Source organism: Meleagris gallopavo, chromosome 2, assembly GCF_905368555.1.
Source record: "Meleagris gallopavo chromosome 2, MGAL_WU_HG_1.1, whole genome shotgun sequence".
Lineage (NCBI taxonomy): Eukaryota > Metazoa > Chordata > Aves > Galliformes > Phasianidae > Meleagris > Meleagris gallopavo.
Window position 1 is genome coordinate 4,055,451 of NC_139405.1, and position 20,993 is coordinate 4,076,443.

The window sequence follows — 20,993 nt, forward strand, 5'->3', positions numbered from 1 at the left end:
ATTATTAGTAACAGTGAATCACACAGTATTCTCATAAGGACGACTATGTAAACTGTATGTTGGGCTGTTTTCCACTCTACTTCAAGTTATTATTTGGGGCTTCATAATTACTCTCAAGATAGTTTATTTTTCCACAGTTTTGGTGTTTTATTTTGTTGGAGGCTTTCTTGGTTTTGTTTTTGGTTTTTTGGTTGGTTGTTCTGTCAGTTTTGAATAAGCCGAACATACTTTAAAACATATCAAAGCAGATTTTTGAGGACAGAAAATTGAAGATGAACTGCCTACTTCAGAAAGACAATGAAAGCCATTTACTGAGACGTTTCTCAGTGTCTTTCCACTCTGAGCCCATCATAGAATAGAATCATAGAATCCCTAGAGTTGGAAGGGACCCCTAAAGGCCATCCATTCCAACCCCCTGCAGTGCACAGGGACACCCACAGCTCCAGCACTGCTCACAGTCCTGTCCTGCCTGACCTCGGCTGTGTGCAGGGATGGGGCAGCACCACCTCTCTGGGCAGAGAGAGTAACTGTAACCTGTTGTCCAAGAGAGGACTGACTCTTATTAAAAAAACAACAGTCAGCTTTAAGCAACCTGCTGCTTCAGTCTCAATTGAAAGGAGTCGTCATTGTGTTGGAGGTGATCAACCTCTAATTCTGATTTTCCCCTCCAGCATTTCAGTTACCAAATGTCTGATAAAATTAGAGCATACATGGAAATACACTTTGTAGGAAAAGGTATAGACGCGGAGTCAGTATTCTCTGCAGGTTTGAGGAGACAGGGCTGTAGAATCAAAGGGACTTTATGCTGAACTCTTTTTGTTCATTTTGGTAAAATCTAGTTCTCTTTCTCCTGTCTCTCCTTTGCTACCACTTTCATGTTAATTTCTGAAAGACATCAAGGTAGAGCTTGTTTATCAGAAACCAGAGGAAAAATGCTCTGAAATGGGAATTTCGTAGAGTCACAGAATCACAGGTTGCCTTGGGTTGGGAGGGACTTCAAAGCCCCCCAGCCCCTGCCATGGGCTGGCTGCCCCCCACCAGCTCAGGCTGCCCAGGGCCCATCCAACCTGGCCTTGGGCACCTCCAGGGGTTGGACACCCACAGCAGAGCCAGGGCCTCACTAACCTCTGAGTGAAGAATTACCTCCTAAATAACCTAAATCTTTCCTCTTTTAGTTTATAGCCATTCCCCCTTGTCCTATCACTATCAAACCGTGTGCGTTTGGGGTGATGCAAGTGAGAGCCTTTCAAGGGATTCCCAAAACATCTTCTCCGTGCCGTTTAATGACAGTGAAAATGGAAACACTCCATCAGATCCCACACTGAGGCTGAATTACTTAACATGATCTTCACGAAGATGATGGTAACCCCTGAAGCAATTTAAAAGCCTAAGAGAAACTGGGCAGGAACAGTTCAGCAATAGTTTTAGTCAGCAGAAATGCCTGAGCTGAAAGCACTTTGGCTCAAATGCAAAGTGGGCCACTGAAGATATATTGCAGGTTTGAAGCTATAACAGTTAATTTTCCCCTGGAAAGTTCTTTGTAGCTCATCAACTGATTGCTTTACTGCTATTAATTATTTTCATGTCGTTTCTGAGAAGAGGGAGAGATATCAGGAATGGTGACATCCCTGCTAAATCACTAATTTGAAGTGTTAGACTGAGAAGGAGCCAGGGTCTGCCTTTTTAGGGTCTGGCTCTGATCAGTACTAAAGGATAAAATCTGTGATCCAGGAGCTTCCCAGCACTTGAGACTTCATTTGGCAGTCTTGACACTGTTCCCAAAGGGTTGTGGATATCTAGGTGTTCTCATAGCATTTAACTTTTTTTGTTGAGGTTGTTCTGACAGACACGTGCTGATGCCCATGTAGACACTCAGCAATAGGCTCCCATTACCTCTGCAAGCCAGCAGGTAGATCATTTCATCCATCTGTGAGATGTGTGCTGCCACAGGAGAGGGAGGATTTGTGTGTCATGGAGAGCTTCCTGGAAGTCTTGTTATTGCAGTACTCCAAGCATGCTTATTTTATTCATTCTTTGTGATATAGAAGTGTTTGTACATAGCTGGACTTCTAGGTGGCTTTGTATGCCTAGAATTAAGGAAAGCCCTGTGCTTAGTTGCAGTGCTTTCAGTGGTGCAGTGTGGTTTGAGATGATGTGTGCATCACTTATGATGAGTTGTTGATTCAGAAATGAGGCAGGTCAGATTGACAAACCAATTATCTAATTAAATGAACTTCTTGAGAGAACCATACCCTATGCATTCTTTCCCAGGGAAATGCAAGACCTGATTGTGGAGTTATGGAAAACCAAAGTAGTGCTCAGCTCATCCAAGCAACTGATATTTCTGGGGGACATGAGCTGCAAGAAGAGTCACGGTCTGCTTACAGCATTTTCTGTTAGACACATACCTTTTAGCAAGATTGAGTAGTCCATTTCAGAGTAATCTCTAGATCTGTAGCTAAATTGATCCTAAATTCAGTTTGATCGTTAGATTATAGGAAAAATGTGAACAAGAATTATGTATAGGCACTATTATTTTTTTTTTTACTTACAGACAAGCTGCTAGAAAATACGGAACGCAGAATAGCTCTTTATATAGGTCATGTTTCTATAATCTGTCCTGGTTATTTCATGAAGGGTAACATGGTATAAAGCAGATTTCCCAAAATGAAATTGTAGAGATGAGTATCTCTCAGTTGTAGCATCTTTAACTGCTGAAAAGGGACTTGTGAATAGAAAAGTAGGCGTGCATCTGAGCCTTGTAGGTGTGGGTCCTGCGCTTGGTACTGCCAGTTCTTTGCTGCATCAGGAAAATGCATTCAGCTCTCCTTTGACTTAATGCTGCTCTGGGCTGGAAATTCAGCCTCTTCAGAACCCGTTATATGTAGCAGAGAGGGAATCATGACGGTAGGGCAGTGGCTGCTGGTGCTGGCTGTAAAGTTGGGCTGGTATGTGGGATCCCAGCTGCCTGGAGAGGGTTAGAGAATGAGGCAAGTGCTGCTCTGTTCTTTGGCTGAAAGATGACTTGGCATGTGGCTGACAGAGCTTGCAGTTACCAGGGGCTCAGGTGGGAGCTGAGTGGATGAGACATGAAGCAGGCAGGGTCTATTTCAGGGGTCAGTGAGACCCTGGCACTGCTGCCCAGAGATCTGTGGGTGCCCCATCCCTGGAGATGCTCCAGGCCAGGTTGGATGGGCCCTGGGCAGCCTGAGCTGGTGGGGGGCAGCCAGCCCATGGCAGGGGTTGGGGCTGGCTTTGAGTTCCCGTCCAATGTAAGCCATTGCATGATTCTGCAATTCATCCTCTTTCCCTTGACATGGCTTAACTGCTGGGTGGAGTCAGGAAAGTGCTCCCATCCCTCCTCATCCTGAAGGTCTCAATCTAAATCTTCTGATAGGCACCTTCAGTCTATTCCCAAAAAAGCTCTTCTAACTTGGAGAAAAGTTCTCCGAGCATCTACTCAGTTGTCTCATTACAACTTCCTTACTCTCAGTGGCCCCTTTGGGGCTTGCTTTCAGGCTGCCTACGTATCCCCAGGCACATGAGGATTGGTTTTTTGTCTTGTTCTAATGCCAGGATGGAGGCTGGCACAAGAAATTCAAAGAGATTCTGGACAAACGGTATTGATAAACGTATAAGTCCTGAGCAGCAGATCACATGCTGTGAATAATATGTGTAATCTACAGAGATTGCAATTAATTTTCTGATGTTTGTTAGAAGCATTGCTTAAAAAACAGTTGTCAGGTGGTACTTAATCTGATAGTTGCAAAATTCTAATACAGGGGCCTTGTATTTTCTTAATTTTAAAACAGAGTTCTAGGGAGGGTAAATGTCACAGAACCATCTGAGTTGGAAGGGACCCCTAAAGGCCATCCATTCCAACCCTGCAGTGCACAGGGACACTCACAGCTCCTGCAGTGCTCAGAGCCCCATCCAGCCTGACCTTGGCTGTCTGCACTGATGGGGCATCCACTGCCTCTCTGTGCAACCTGTGCCACTGCCTCACTGCTGTTAGTGTAAAAAAACTTCTTCCTTGCATCTAATCCTGTTTTAGTTTGAAACCATTTTCCCTTGTCCTATCAAGGGGAAAAGGCATCTTTTCAGTAGGCTGCCTGTTTAAAGGCTCGTGTGTCTTCCGTTTAGCTGGATGCAGTTAAGTGATGCTTGGTGCAGTAACAGCCACAGCTGAATTTGGAAGCTTCAACCACCTAATTGGCTTCAAAGTCTTAAGGTCACACTGCCTGCTTTTACCCACGTTGGATATATGGAACAGACTGGCCTGCCCTGTTGCTGGTTCTCTTCCTTCTTACCACGTAAAATAGCCTGGAGTGATGTCTGTGTTCTATCTTTACCAGTCTGACTTGACATAAAATTTAATCTTTTTGATGTGTTCCTGCTGGTCCAAACCTTACTTTGTTTGGTTTGTGTAAAAACAAACAAACAAAACAAAACAAAAAAACACTTTCAAGGAAGTAACAGTTATTGTCCTCATCTGTTCACTTGCCAAGAGCAGTTGCCAGCCTTTTAGCTCATGAACCAAGTTGTTTTCTAAGCAGATATTCCATGGATTTGAACTCTTTGTACTGTACTTAACTCAAGCCAGATAAATTAAGTAAGACTCCCAGCCAGAACCCAGATTGTGACAACAATTACATCATTAAAGATAAACGTTCAGGCCTGTAAGTCAGTATGATCTGTTCTGTCAGCCTGGTGTAAAATTTGCTGAAGTAACCCGCAGTCATCTTCCTGATCTAGCAGGTTTTGATTCAGAGCTTTCAGCAGGCACAGCAGCACTGGTGTTCACCTTCAAAAGGGTGAGTGAAGGCATGGTCCAACTTCTTCACATTCACTTTTCCACTCCTTGTTGAGTTCTGTCCACTTGCTACCCTTTCTCTTATATCCAAGCGTACTGATGTACAAGCAGGAGTAGAGAGAAGGAAATTCCATTGCCACTCTTCTGGCTTGTGATGGTGCACTCTAAGAATCAGTAGAATGACACGCAGTGTAGCTTTCATACCTATGTATGGTTGTGGGTATGCGGTGTGCTTTTCTTGTTCTTGTCTTTGCATTTGAGATGGTGCAAACCTGCCCTTCATGTCAGTCACTGGAGTGCTTGTTTAACAACCATCAGAAAGATTTCCTTGAGTTTTCAAGAACATCCTGCATCTGATGTCAGTCCAAGCTGAAGATGCCTGGTGCGTTCTGTGTAGGCTATAGTAGGTTTGGGTGAGCTGAAAAGATGGTAAGGGCACAGAGGAGACAAAGGCTGTGTGCACCTCGTGTTGAGGCAGATACTGAAAGGACTTGATCTGAGTGTGTGCTTTTTTCTCTTTCTTTTTTCTTTTTTTGGTCTGTTTTCTGTCTCACTTCAGGAGAACTTGGCTACCATAACCATAACAGATTGCAGGAATCCCCAGCAGCCATGTGATGCCCTGTGCTTCTGTGACTGTAGATTATTGCAAATAGAGAGAATGTGCTCTATAAAGATGATGCTGTACAGATTAGTGTTCTTGAAAGGCATTACTGTGCATTTAGGAAGGGAAAACGACAGCACGACCCACTGCAGATTAATGTGATTAGCGGATTGAAAAATCTAGGCTGAAGTTGGGTACCTTCTATCTATTGTATTTCAATGAGATTTGGTCACTTCACACTCCTAGGCTGTTTCTGGTCATTCGACTGTGATGCCCAACGTTTCCTCACAGAAGAATATACTCTGATACACTCCTAGCACCAGAGCTTCAGTGAATGAGTGCTGGGTGCATTGTTTCAGTATCATGCATCCAGGCACAGATGCAGACAGACGGGCATACAGACAGACAGCAGTTCAATCCATGCCACAAGAACCTGATCAGTAAGGGCAAGCCTGTGGTCTGAATATAATTTTTCTGGTTCTCAGATACCTTTTACTTCCTTGTTAACCCCAGGTGAGCAGAGTTAATGATCATAAGATGGGAACCATGGCAGGGCAAAAGCCATGGGGAAGTGAACACTGCTTCTTGTCTTTGCTGGGAATTTTTTATTTTTTTTTTAGCAGGAATTTATGGGTTTTGTAGAAAATAGTCTTTATTTATAATAGGGACTTGCAGGGAATTTCCAACAGAGCTGATACATGCCTCAGCTAGCAACTGTCAAGAGCTGAGCAGCCTGATTTCATCATAGCATCTGAAGTTATGTGTGGGAGCACAGAGTGAACAATCCAAAATGAGGCAGAGATGGGGCATCCTGTAGCCTGAAGGTCCAAATCAATAGGATTAAGACACTGTTTTCCTACAAATGTTGGCCACTTCTCTCGGCTCCTTTTATTTACAGGAGGTAGTTTCACAGGTGAGAAGCTCTATCTTGAAAATAACTAAAAAATCAAGACCCATTTGCACTGAAAACAGTGGTGATGCTGTGGTGTGCAGTGTGAAGACACACTACGTGGAAACGTGCAGGAGCATGAGCTGAGATGGAAGGCTGTGAGCACTGGATGCAGCTCCTGGCAGCAAGCTCATGGAGGGGAATGGAGAAAGGAGCTCAGGTGTTTCTCTTTCCTGCCTCACTGCATGCAGCCTTACATAGCCCTTGTTCCAGACACAGCTAGTTTGTGTGCAGCTGCTGCAGTGCATTTTGTTCCAGGCTTAATGTCCTGGGCTTCACTGCCCTATTTACATGCCCAGAATTGAAGGATCTCTCACGGGTTTGTGCTTTTACATCCATACAGACATAGATAAATGTTTGCTGATACCATAATCTGCTATGAGATCCGAGGTGGTATCATAGCATCTTTCTGTGGCAACTTTTTAGCAAACTTATGCAGACAGATCGTTTTCTGGTTCCTCACAGTGATGCCAAACGTGATAGATATGCTGTATACTCACAGTGCTGCAAGAGGTGAGCTCTGACCTCTCTTGCAGGTCTTTGGAAGATGCACTTGCCCTCTCCCACTTCTGTTGTTTCACGGAAACTTGGGTTTTAAACTTTGCTTGTGTGTCCCAGATTCTGTGCAGAAAATAAGATCCTTTCCACTGTTTCAGAGCACCAGCATTTCAAAAGATGCTCCTTGAGAATCCAGGCTTTCTTGAAGTGCAGTCATAAAAAATCTTTACACTGTACATCAGAGCAGAAAGCGAAGGGCAGCTCAGCAATATCCAGAGATTTGTTTTTCAAAAGGAGTCATTAGAATGATGATAAAGTGCTGGCAGTTTCCTAGAACTTGATAGAACTTTTGGATAAATGTGTCATGATCTTTCTGTTAAATCCCACAGAGCCCCCCAAAATCTTCTTGCAAGAGTATTTCCTTTTAAGTATATACCAAGACAAACCTCCAATACTCTTGGAGATGAGTTGGGATACTGCAGTTACTTCATTTTGCTTGACAGTCTCCAGACTCAACAATCTCTTTTTTCTTTTTCAGGCCATGTATATGTTTTATGCTTTGGCAATTGTCTGCGATGATTTCTTTGTCCCTTCATTGGAAAAGATTTGTGAAGTAAGTATTAGAGATTTGTATTATTAGAAATGTGTGCTGCTTTAGCAGCAGCTCTCCTTGAGAGCCCCAACATGTGATGATGGTGTATTTGCTGTTGTCTTAGAGCATTCCCCATGCTTTTTGTTTAGTTGCTCAGCACTGCCTGTGTGAGTTGGCTCAGGTTCATAGTTCTCACTCACAGGAGATGGGCTGCATCTCTCCTGGTGCATGAACTTGGAGATACTCCCTCGTAAATCATAGAATGGCTTAGGTTGGAAGGGACTTTAAAGAACATATACTTCCAACCTCCTGTTGTGAGCTGGCTGCCTTCACCAGCTCAGGCTGCCAGGGCCCATCCAGCCTCCAGAGATGGGGCACCCATGGCTCCCTGGGCAGCAGTGCCAGGGCTCACTGCCCTCTGATTGAAGCATTTCTTCCTAATGTCTAACATGAATTTCTCTCTTTTAGTTTAAAGCCATTTTCCTTTGTTCTGTCGCTATTAGACCATGTAGAAAGTTTCTCCCCCTCCTGATTATAAATTTTCAAGACCTGGAAGGCCGCATTGAGGTCTTCCTGGAGCCATCTCTTCTCCAGGCTGAACAAGCCCACCTTCCTCAGTCTCACCTGTCTTCGTAGGAGAGGTGCTCCAGCCCTTGAGCATCTTTATGTCCCTCCTCTAGATCTGCTACAACAGCTCCACATCCTCTTGTGTTGAGGGCCTCAGGCCTGGACATAGAACTGCAGGTGGGCTCTTGCAAGGGCAGAGCAGAGGGAGACAATCCCTTTCCTTGCCCTGCTGCCACTCTGTTGATGCAGCCCAGGTACAATTAGCATTCCAGGCTGCAAGAGCACACTGCTGGCTCATGTTCAGCTTTTTTCTCTGCCCCCAAGTCCTTCTCTGCAAGGCTGCTCTCAATGAGTTCTTCTCCCAGTCTGTACACATATCTATACCTTGCACTTGCCCTCTTTGAACTTTGTTGAACATGTGCCCACTTCTTAAGTCTGCCCAGGTCCCTCTGGATGGCATCTCTTCCTTACATTTTGTCAACTGCATCACTCAGCTTGATGTCATCAGCAAATTTGCTGTGGGTGCACTCGATCCCACTGTCTGTGTTGTTGATAAAGATGTTGAAGAGCACCAGTCCCAAGAAGGACCACTGGGGGACACCACTCCTCATCGACTCAACCTTTATGTAGAGCCATTGACCACAACCCTTTGGCTGTAACCATCCAACCAGTTCTTTATCTACTGAATGTCCAGTTTTCAAATCCCTCTTTCTCCAATTTAGAGATATGGTTATGGTGCAGGATAATGTTAATGTCCTGTACAAGTCCAGGCAAATGACATCAGTTGCCCTTCTTTTGTCCATGAATGCCATCACACCATCATATAACGTCCTGATTCCACTCCTCACCAGACACGTGTGTTCCTTGAGATCACAGACTTGACCTAAGCATAATCACTACAGCCTCGGCTGCCTCCAGTCTCTTTAATGATTTCCCCTGCATTGATGAGCACAAGGCTTTAGATGCATCTGTGAAAAATCCAGGGCAAGAGAGGGTCACTGACCTCCAAGCTGGCTGCCTGTGAGCTGCGTCCTGTCCCTTGCTACCTGCAGAACTGGGGAGCTGCGCATCCCTCCTGCTGTCCTGCCAAGGCTGGAGAGCTTTGAGCTCACTCAATCCTGAGCTGCATTTGACTGGTTAGGTTTTGGACAGCAGTTATGTCTTGACTTACATTCAGGACACTGCAGAGCATTAGGTCGGCTGTAAAGAAGCTCTAAATATCTCCAGCAACAGGAGGAGGCTCTGCCCTTCTTTTGCTAAGGCTGGTTTGCTAAAATTTTAGAAGATAAGGACTATGTTTTAGCCTGAATCAGCTCAGACAGAGACAAGATGAAGACAGACCATCTGCATGAAGTGACTGTAAGCCCTCTCTCAGGCAAGGAAACTTTTGCTGCTTGTAGACAACATGGTTGAGTCTTGCCAGGCTGATGTCTGTGTGAGCTGGAGGTCTGCCTGCTGTTCTGCCTGCTAGTGTCACCCACCACAGCTGTGCTGGGCCTGGGACAAGGCGTGGGAGATGGTAGGGGAAATCATCTGTGTTGACAGCTCTGATGGAATCTAACTCTAAGCTAACCTGATATTTGTAGCCCAGCACCCTACTGTGCTGCCCGGTTTTCTTCATCAAAAAAAAAGTCCCCAGGAGCTTCCAGTATCGCAGTGCCTAAATATTCAGGTGACTGAAGGATGACAGCACGAGGCAGGACATTCTGAGCTCTCTTAAGGCTAAATCTGAGCACAGCCAGCGTGAGACTGAGAGGAAGGGAGAGTGCTGTTATTAGGAAAGGAGACAGGGATGTGCTGACAGATCAGATACACTGATTTTGAAATAAATGCCCTTTTTCTGGCTGAGCTCCATTAGTTTGGAAAGTGGTTGTTGAGCTTGGGTGCGTTTATGCTCCCAGATATGCGTGTACAGATGAAAATCGGTTCCAGAACACTTGTTACGATAGATATTCATGTTCTTTCTTCATTCAGATGTATTTACAACCAAACCAATGCCCTAATTTTCTAAAACTATTTGTACCTATGCTTGTCCAGTTGCTCTTTGATTTAGCAATGCATTTACAATGCACAACTAACATCACAGTGTCGGTTGCAAACGCGGCCTACAGATACCTGAGAGTACATTTCTGACTCTTACACAGCGGGCCATATTTTGCAGCCTTAGCTTAGTCATCGTATGTATTGCAATAAATTATCTAGGAAATGTCCTCAAGGGAACCTGCTGGTGAACCAACTCAATTGGTTTTCTCGATTCCTGATCTTTTCAAAATATGCCATCTGCTTGTGGACTGACTTCTGGGGGGTGACTGTTTCTGTATACCCACAGAGAATCCTACAGAAGAACCTTGCCTTTGGGGATGTACTTCTGTTCCTATAAACTTATTCTATAATTATATTGATGCTATCTATTATCACTCTCTATAAAGCCGTGTTTTATCAGGTTCCACAAGCTTTTACAGCAGTACAGCAGTCATCGGCCTCCTGCTTAAAAAGCATTTTTGATTAGGGCATATCTTTTCCTTTTCCCTTGTCCCTGAAACGTACATAGAATTCTTTATTATACGAATACACTGAGTGGGTAGAGTTGAATTCTTTTACAGACTTGAAATATCTTTTGTGGGATCTTTAATCAAGTTAGAATTGGGAAAAAGGGAGTTCCTGCATGTTTTAGGAACAATCTTTTCTCTCTGCAAACTTTAATAACGAGAAGGCTGCAGAATAACTCTGCACAGCTAGGAAGGACAGAGGGGAGAGGAAGACTTCTCCTGGCCTGCAAGGTTGGTTGTGCTGCTTTGAACCTTCGGTTCTGCTGGGGAAATGTTCCCACCACTGTCGGCTGCCTTCCCCACGCTTGTAAAATGGCAGCTGCTGACTCGCACACATGTGAGCAAGGCAGCTTCGTGTAGTAACAACACAGCAGTTTATGACCGTATGGCAGGGGGTGGCTTTTTTTAGCTCCTCAGATTAAAGGAAGGTGCCAGCAAGGCATGTGGTTTTAACAGCTTTGTCACATTTGCTGAACGGTGTCTTGCACAGATGGAACAGTGGGTATGAAGAAAACATAAAGGAAGCAATTAACCAAATAAATCTTTGAAAACAGTGTATGCCAATAAAGTTTTCATAGAGAAGAGGGCCGTTTTCCTTCCAGAAACCACTGTTTTAAATAGGAGCAGTCCCTGCGTGCTCCTAGAGGAGGGCTGTTGGGGGTATTTGTTACGATGATCCAAGTGAAAGAAGGGTGAAGACAGATTAACTGTCCAAGGCTGAAATGATTTTCAAGGCAGGTCAGGGGATGGATGAAGCCTCAGCTCCAGCCCTACCTGTAACAGGCAGACTAGGTGAGGTAAGCCACGTATTGCACACTGTGTAGATAGATATATATATATGCTTGTGATGACTTTTTTCCCTTTGTTTAACCTTTAAATGCATATTGGCAATTTCCCACTCTGAGCAGACTGTAACATTTCTAGTTGAATTTCATACACCTGTCGGTGTTATAATCAATAACTCTGATGTGTTTTTCTGCAGCGCTTGCATCTTAGTGAAGATGTGGCTGGGGCGACTTTCATGGCAGCTGGAAGCTCTGCTCCAGAGTTGTTTACATCTGTCATAGGTAACTAACATGCTGCTCTTTGAAACCTCCTCTTTTGCCATGCTGTTTTTCAGAGTTGACATGAGATTGCTAAGCACCTGTAATATTTATGCCTCTTCCCTCATGGACATGCACAGGATTAACTGTGGGGATTCCTCACTAGATGAAGGGGCACTAAAAAAGTACAATTATCTCACAGCAGGGCTGCACTGGAAGTGGTTTGATTGTACCAGCCTAAGCAAGGTCAGAAATGCAGGCAATTCATCATAACTATGTTAGCCTTACCTTGCTATGGTACAGCCAAGGTACAGAGCACTGAGACATATGCACACGGCTTCTTCTCCCATCCTCTTCACATTACTGTGCTATCTGCCACACTAGCTCTAAGGCACTTCAGCCTCTGAATTGATCACCAGGCAAAGTGTTTCTGTCCTCAGATGTCCAGAGAGGCTGTGGATGCCCCATCCCTGGAGGCATTCAAGGCCAGGCTGAATGTGGCTCTGGGCAGCCTGATCTGCTGGTTGGTAACCCTGTACATAGCAGGGGGTTTGAAACTAGATGAACATTGTGGTCCTTTTCAACTCAGGCCATTCATTCTGTGCACATTTTTTGTTACCACCTCCACTCTGGTTAGTCATCTAACGATGCTTCCCTCTTGGAAAACCAAAGAAAAGATCTGAGACCCTTACTCACAGCAGCAGGGTGGTGAGAGCATCATGCTACCAGCGCAGCACTCTGTGCGTGGAAAGTGTGATCCAGAGATTGAGCAGTACTTGGATCTGTGAAACATGAGGAGAGCTGGTGCTCCTTCTGTAGCCTCAAGCTAAGAGAGGACTTGAGTCGGAAAGCTGTTGTGAAACAATCTACATATATGCTGCCAGGTATATGGTATAGTATTGCTGTTTTACATGTCCACATCTCTGGTGGTATGTAATTATTAGAATAATGAATGGAAGGTTAAGGTGGGCTCTCCATCACTGAAGAGAAATTATGGAATTATGCTGAGCTTAGTTACTTTCTCTAGAAGATCCTTCTACTTCAGTCGTGTCTGTTGGAGACAGAGCATAGATTAATTCACACCAAGCTGCACGTGATGCAGAGAGTGGTGATGGAAGCCTAAAATCTAGGAAATTACAATCATAGACTCATAGAGTGGTTTGTGTTGGAAAGGACCTTTAAGATCATCTAGTTCCAACCCTCCTGCTGTAGGTAGGGACATCTCCCACCAGACTATTGCTCAAAGCTGCATCCAGCCTGGCCTTGAAGCCACAAAATGGAAGCCCACAGACCTGAGATTGTATTGTAGTTAAAGGTAGCGCAGCTGCAGCAGGGCAAAAATAAAATCAGATTCCCTCAGACAGCTTAGAGGAGCCCTAATGACTTGCTGTAATCCACCAGATACTGAATGGCTCTCGGGGGTAGGGGGGCACACTTCTGGGTAATGTGTGTCTCAGAAAAGGGAAAAGTAGAGAAAAAAAAATAATCTGAACTCCAACAGCCAGAAAAATACTGCTGGAAACCTAAAAGCAAATGGTGAATTTAAACAGACTGACAGCTAGCAGGGGATGGAGTGTATTTTTAGACTGACTTCCTAAGGAAAGAATTTTGTGCAGTACCACGATGCATGTGTCTGTCAGTTCATCTTCTTCACCATTAGCCTCATTGGCCAAGTGAAACCAAATCTGACAGAAGAGCTCTGAAACGAGCTTGTAACAGAGCCCCAAAATCCATTCTGAGAGCTCTCAATCTACTCACTTGCCTAGTGGAGCCAGCAGGGCTGAGGATACATGGAAGAGCAGCGAATGGTGAGGAGATAGTTTCCTGCAGATTTGTGTCCTACAAGATGCTCTCAAGGAGCTTACTGTCCTTTATAATGTCTGTGGCTAGACTAGGAGGTTGGTGATTTAGAAATGTTCAAGATACTTGGTTTTCATTAGACAATCCTTCTGAATCCCCACAGAAAGTTTTGTTGCCTTTAATCACCTTAGTACCTTTCTCTGCAAGTTGCCCTATTAAATATGAGTAAAAGCAGCCGAGCTGGTGTATGCCTTTAGATTCATTAATGGAGCAATTTTAGAGGAAAAAGTCTGTACTTTCCAATTTACACAGCTTGCCTTGAACTTGTTTTTCAGGTGTTTTTATCACAAAAGGAGACGTAGGCGTTGGAACCATCGTAGGCTCTGCTGTATTTAACATTCTCTGTATTATTGGTGTGTGTGGGCTGTTTGCAGGACAGGTAAGAGCATTTAATGATTCCTAACAATAATTGCTTCATCACATGCCTTGGCTTTATTGTGAAATCCAGTTGCCAGGTCGCAACCCTGCCACAAACTTCCCTGTTTTTTGTCCTTTTTAACAGGGTCCTGTTCTATTTCTCTTATATGTTTTGAAATGAAAAGCAGAAGAGCTTGGGTGTTTTAAGCTTCCTGAGATTTGTATGTGGTCAAAGGAATAAAAGTTGGTTACTGAACACATCCTCTAGATAGCTATTGAAGGGTGTGCTGTGATGTTCTGGTGCATGGAAAAGAGCGTGGAAGCGTGTGTGCATCTGGTTGGTAAGAATGCCAGTTGGTGAGCCGTGAAAGAATCCTCCGAAATAATGATGGCACTTCTGGAGCATTAGGAAAGATGCTGCCTTTGTTCAAGGGGCATTGCTGGCGACTGACATGACTTTGGAATTAAATGAGAAGGATTTGGCTTGTAGATTATCTCATTATTTATATCCTTGGATTCTCAGAATGTGGGAAGGGGCCTCTGGAGGAGTGCAACCAAGAGCCTTCCACCACCCCCAGATGAAAGCAGAGCTGACTTCAAGGTTGGACCATGGGTCTTCTCCAGTTAGATTTTGAATATTCCCAAGGATACAACGACTTTTACCTCACTAACAGTAGGGCTGTCCATTCCTAGTATAATGTCTGACTGTTTTCCAGTATGTCAAACTAAAAACGACAACACAAACTATTCATCTGAAATTAAAGTAATTAAGTTGTGAGATCTGAGCTGCTGTCTGAATTGCTGACATGATTGACTCTGCATAATTAAATATCTGAATCTGCATTCACCTTAGTGCTTGTCAACATACCCAGTATTTTTATGATCTTGTCAGATGTTCTTTGAAATCTTACCATACAGACTTGTTTGCAAAGAGATGAAGCAGGGTAACAGGATCAATGCAGAACAAGAGGGTAGCTCTGGAAGAACAGTTTGAAAGAAGTGGCCTTTGTAACTTGGTCAATGTGAGAAAGCAAGCAGAGAGGTTAGGCTTTCCTGAGAACATTAATAATCCAATTTTATTTGTTTTAACCATGAACTTTTTCAGGATGAAGATGAGCATTTTCATTTTGGGGAGGTTTGGGGAAGAATCTAGAGTGACTTTTCTGACACCTAACTCTGATTTGCATGGGAACATGCAGCTGAAAGCTACAAGCTCTTGTTCAATATGTTAGTGGTTCTCCTGCAATTCTTACTATGAAAAGCTAATTGATTCAGGCTAGTTTTTAATTACCAAAGCTTTCCCAGGGCACAGATCTGCGTTTCCCAGAGATCTTCTCCTGTAATCAGTAGGACTGTCTCCTCGGGTTGCTTTTTTCAAACAAATGAAGGAGATTAACTGTTTAGCACGATGACAGAGAAGCTAATTCTTCTGATTTTCACTCTCCACATCACTGACTGCAAGCCTGAAGCCTGCTAATAAACTAGCTACAAATGACAGCTTTCAGTGGAGAAGGCTTGATGGAGTTTGGGGGTGGACAAAGAGTGTCAGTCATCTTCATTTGTGGGTGGGAGGTGTTTGTTTCTGGAGGATGCAACACAGCCAAAATGTTCTGGTAAATGCCTTCAGCTTTCCAGGCATGACAGCTTTCGGAAGAACAGGAAAGGACTGGCTGCCCTAGGTCATCCTAAGCACAGTCTGTGAGTCTTTTTGTCAAGCAGACAACTGTGATCAGGCCTGGTTTGTCCTGATTTTGTCTTCCCTGGTTCCACTAGTGTTCTTACATGTAGAATCTCACCAGATGGGGGGACAGTTTCGAGATGATCCTGGTGCCAGTTTGCATGAGGAATTGCAGAGGAGTGGGTGCTTGGGATTGCTGTAGTGCCCGTGGGCCAGAGAACCATCTTTAAACACAAAAACCCACACTCTCAAGAAATAGGTATACATTTTTTTGAACACCAACTCTGGTTATTTTTCTAAGCCTTTAATGCCTAGTAACTGCACACTTCCCAGAACAAATCAGCATAGACTTCCCACTGCTGGAACTGGAGAGGAAAGCACAATGCCCACACCTCTCTCTATATGACACTACGCACCGAAAAAATGCATTATAAGAGCATTATTAAGGTTGAAAGTCAAACACTGAAAAGTTATAAAATAACAGCTTTAAGGTTCTTTGCACAACCTTCATTTGCCCCCCCGCCGTGCATGCATGATTATGGTCTTTAATTACATGAGCACATGCTGGTTTCTCCATTGGGTCCCTGCCTCCTTCGGAGCTCAGAATGGACTTTACTCACTTAATGAGCAGCTATTCATTATTTTGTTTTCTGTTCATTGTTCAGTGTGTGCCCTTCTGCCTTATTTACCAGGCTCTATTCAAACCCTGTTCCAGAGGCAGAATTATTAATTTCCTCTTGAACTTCTGCCGATGTCATTGCTGTTGTATCTGAGCAGTTGGTGAACGATTAATTAATTTTCCCCAAATCTCTGTGAGATGAAGGAGTGTTTTAAAGATAGGAAAACAAAGTTCAGAGAGACTAAAGACAAAAGGACGAGCTTGTCATTTTAGGTGCCAATTAGAGCTGGCACGGGCCTGTTTTTGTTCCTGACACACAGCATCCTATGGCACCTTCTTTGTTCGGAGCACACAGAAGCACCAAGGTTGGAAAAGACCTACAGGCACATCTCCTTCCGGCTCCAAGTGCTGCTCCCATTACTCCTTTAGTTTACATTTTTGTCACGTGAACATCTTTCATCTCCGAGTAGAGAAGCAGATGCCCCAAGAAGCTTGGAACACCTAGCAAAGTGCTCTCCTTCCAGGACATGTCTCTCTGAAGTTCCTTAAAGGCTGACAGCAAGGCTCCCTCATCCAGCACGGTGGGTCTAGAAGGGAAGGCCTCCTCCTGCCCAGTGCCCACGCTGCCCTAGCTCCAGGCCCCAGTGTGCCCCAGGCTGTGCTGCATCCAGCACACTCCTGTGTTGCTTTTCTCCTCTGTCTTTCAGGTAGGCATCCCACTCTGGAGGGGGATGCTAAGGCCAGTGGAGATCACGGCCAGAACTCATGTGAGAGGGTGCTGTTGCTGGGAGCTGATGCAGCACAAAGGGAAAAGAGGAGAGCGGGGAGAACCGCTGCATCCTCAGGAGTTGCTCTGGAATAGCATGGGAGCAGGCTGCCAGAAGCCATTGAGCAAAGCAGCAATTAGAAAAGCTTCCACTTTGTTTCTTTATGCTTTTAATTTGGAAATTTTAAGGAATCTATCAACTTGGTAGCTAGAGCCCCAGTCCTGCAAGCAGTTGCAGCCAAACTCATTTCCACATGCTGAGCTGCTTGCAGGATGGGTGTCTGAAAACCACTCAACTTGTTTATACCGTCTGCTGCTATGCCTCGTTTTAGGGCTTCCAAATAGCTGTGGGAGCATTGTAAGTCTCCTGAAGAGCTGCTCTTATGCTAAAAAGCAGTTGATGTAGACAAAAATCAGCTTTATTGCGCTATTGTGCTCCTATTTTCTTTGTGACACAGACAGAATGGGCAGAGCTGGGCTGGAAATTAGATTGGTTTGAATAGTGTCAACAGACCGGGGAGATTAACCACGTGCCTGTCTTGTGCCAGCCCAGAGCTGAAATGTTCTGTTGCAAACTCTAAGAATGTATTAATATATGCAAGCAAAATTGCTGCAAGCAACTGTGAAGATAATGCTGTTAGTGTTGAGTATTACAACTCTCCTGGTCTCCCTTGTTTGTTTTTAAGTGGTACAGAAAACGTGAAAAAGTTTCAAATCCAGTAGAAGTCAGAGACACCATAAGAATGGGCTCATGACTTACTCATTTCAAAACTAAGGTGGCTCTAAATTATATCAAAAGGATTTGTGTCATTGCTTGCTACTGAGAATAGGACGGTGTGCTTCTGTAACCTGAAAGTGAGTTGCTTTTCTCTTCCATTTAGTGTTGATGAGACTTTGCAGATGACCAGTGAGAACTCTGGACTGGAGGGGTTTTTCTGTTCTCACTGACATGAGCGATGAAATCACGTGAGGTTGGCACATAAGGATTCATTTTCAAAAAGTGACAATTGATTGAAGCTGCCTCTGGTTTTGGATGGCCAAACTAAATGGCAGGCAAAGGCTGGGTTTTCTGAACTAGCAGGCATACTCATAAATTCAATCTCTTCGACAGTATCTTCACCTGAGCCTCTGGAAGCTGAGAAACTCAACCTGTGATTAATTTTGAAGTCTCTGACCAAATTTATCCCAACAAGGTGAAGTTTACCCATGCGGATGGCTGAGTGCAGCCTATTTGACTGTGACAGTGAGACTTGGAAGCTTTTCTTTTGGATCCTAATGTAATGTTCTGATTCTATCTTACATGTGCACACAGAGGAAGATCTGCCTAATCACAATAGCTGTAAATTTTGAGCTGTAGAAGGTTTTAGTGTATGGAAGTACTTACAGAACAGTCCTTGTTTCCCCAAATGCTGACTGTGGGATGGATGTCTCTGCAGTTGTTTCTTCATTTATCTGTGACACTAATGCATACTCTTCTATTGTCTGTACAACTAAGTCATGTGTCTCAAACACGACTTAGCTGCTGTGTTTTATCTGCTTTTCATTGTCAGAGAAAGGTTACAGGAAAGTAAAAGAATGCTACGAGAGATGCAGTGCTACCAAATGCAGCCCTTCAAACAGAGATTGAGTGATGCTTCATGGTAATCCATGGTGGGTAGTAGGGTGGGGAGGCAGGCATGCAGGAATCATCGGCTGGTGTGCCCTCAGCTTTGTGCAGGGTGTGAAAATACACCTAGGAGGGAAATGTTACAGTGAAGAGCGGAGTAGAGGAAACTATGAACAGAGTTTTAATAACCAGGTAGAACACTGTTTATTGAAAAGTTTGGGACATTTGTAATCTATTCCTAACCTAGTTGTGTCGTACAGTTGGCTTGCATGCATCTTAATCTTTTAAGCTTTAATTTCGCAGACAACAAGTAATTTGGACTGGAGTCATTACTGACCTTCAGTTTGAAGATTGCATTCATGAGGTTATTTTTACTTGTGGATTGCAGCGGAGTTTTGGTAGGGGGGAACCTGAATGGTTTTTGGTGTTGGTTTTTTTTTTTTTTAATTCTTCTTTGGTCTGTGGCAGAAAACATTTTAACTTGTGAAGCAGTAGTTTAACAAGAGCTTCGTGCCAACAGTGTTGGCTCTCTGTGTTGCTTTTGTAGTGTAGGACATGACAGTATTCTGTGCAGGCAGTGGTTTTTGGTGGGCCTGCTTTTTCACTGACGTACACCTGTTGCACAATGGAAAACAAAGAAGAAACCCAGCAATAAGACAGACGAGGTGTGCATTCCTAACAGGAGCACAGCTGTGAGCATGGTCACGTGTCTGTGACACCCCGAGCATGAGGAGAGCAGGGAGAGGGAGCAGGCAGTGCCATTCCCTTTGCCCTGCAGAAACTCAGGCCGTTGATGAACATCATAGGCTGCATTCGGGCAGTTCAGAGGCTGAAGCCTTTCTGAATGTCCTGGTAAAGCCCTAGCTCAGAGTCAAGCAGCTGGGCCAGCAGCAGAAGCTAATGGGCAGCTGAACAGATTCATCTGCCTCTTGCATCCTTATCTGTACATAATCAGTGTTTCTCCCTGAAGGAGCAATCAAGGAGGATGCTCACCCACTGGAAATGCAGCACAGTGCTCCTTTTCCCTGGGGTTTTCCTGCTGGGATGTTTGGCACTGGTGGATAGCAGACCAACTCTCAGAGATCAAGCAGATTAGATGCCATTTCAGCTCCCCCTTGAATGCAAACAGTTTTCTTGGGGACTGGGGACTTGTGATTTTAAAATAAATTTCTGTCTGCTGTCCAAGCAAATACTTTGTTTGCTACCCAGAAAACACTGAGGAAGGCCCCTTGTCCTATTCTCTGAGTGGGTCATGTCTTGTCTTCCACAATGCAGTATGGACTTCAAGCTGTGCTTCATCTTGAGTTTGGTGAATGACTCTTTTTGGTGTCCTTTTGAAAAGGTCTGATGACACTGAAAGGACTTGGTCATTCCAAAAGTAACTATTTTAAGTGGGTATTGGCCTCTTCCCCTGGGTAACTAGTGATAGGACGAGAGGGGATGGCCGCACGTTGTGCCAGGAGAGATTTGGGTTGGCTGTTAGGAACAATTCCTTCTCCAGAAGTGATTCTGCATTGCCACAGCTGCCCAGGGAGTGGTGGGGTCACCTGGAGGTGTCCCAGAGCCGTGGGGATGTGGCACTGAGGGACATGGGCAGTGGGCACGGTGGAGGTATGTTGGGGTTAGGCTTGGTGATCTTAGAGGTCTTTCCAACCTTAATGATTCTGTAATTCTGTTTCCCAAAGCAAGGAATCAGTGTTCTTGCACTGGGTGCTGGTTTAGCAATGTGCCTTGAAGCTGCTTGCATCATTTCTGTGGGGAGAGGCACACGAACCTAGATGTTGGGGGGCCTGTCTCCTGAATCTGAACTGAAGGAGCCACAGAGCTGGCAGCCTTGACTCTGTAGAAATCCAGCTAAAAAACCATGCTGCTCAGGGATGATTACAAATACCAATAGGGCCAGGAAATATTTTTGGTTTTGTCCAGAGATTTGGAGCTTGTCCACTGTTTCCATTCTGAGAGTATCACAGAGACAGATTGCTGCCACGGTAATGAAAATATCAAGAGCTGTTTAAGAAAGCAAATATTCTTGATGAAATAATGAGAGTAGATTGAGTTGGTCCACAGTGTGTGAATCAGGAGCTGTGGTGATGGTTGAACTCTGCAGAGAACAGCTAACCAGCAGTAAAATTAGGGACCTGGTGATTGGAAGGAGCTTTCCTTGCAGTGAGTCTGGTAGATCAGAGCAGACCAGCAATTACTGGCTTAGAAACATGCATTTTTAAGGTCTGGTTGGGTTTTTTGTTGGCCTGGCAGTTGCTTGTATTTTGTTTTGCTGAAGTTCAGCTGGGAGAGTTTAGTATTGGTCAAAACCCCAAGCAAGCCCAAATGCTACACTGTGGGACTTGGGTTCCTTGTCAGGAGGTATTTGGTAGAGGTTATGGTCAGGGGGTTCAGATGGATACTCAGGCTGCCCTGGGACATTGGGAGATATCATGGTAGAGTATAGAAAGGAGCATCTCTGCCTGCTCACCTTCCCTTCACCTGCCAAATGG

At 44.4% G+C, this 20,993-nt stretch overlaps 1 protein-coding gene across 1 annotated transcript in view; it reads left to right on the top strand.

Annotated features, from left to right (window-relative positions):
• The window catches only part of SLC24A3 (solute carrier family 24 member 3), a 141,895-nt gene that overhangs the window by 82,756 nt on the left and 38,146 nt on the right, over positions 1-20,993 (top strand). Inside the window, exons 5-7 of the mRNA XM_085218718.1 lie at positions 7,400-7,474; positions 11,552-11,636; positions 13,748-13,851. Of these exons, the coding sequence (XP_085074844.1) occupies positions 7,400-7,474; positions 11,552-11,636; positions 13,748-13,851 (264 nt within the window). The remainder of the gene's footprint in view (positions 1-7,399; positions 7,475-11,551; positions 11,637-13,747; positions 13,852-20,993) is intronic.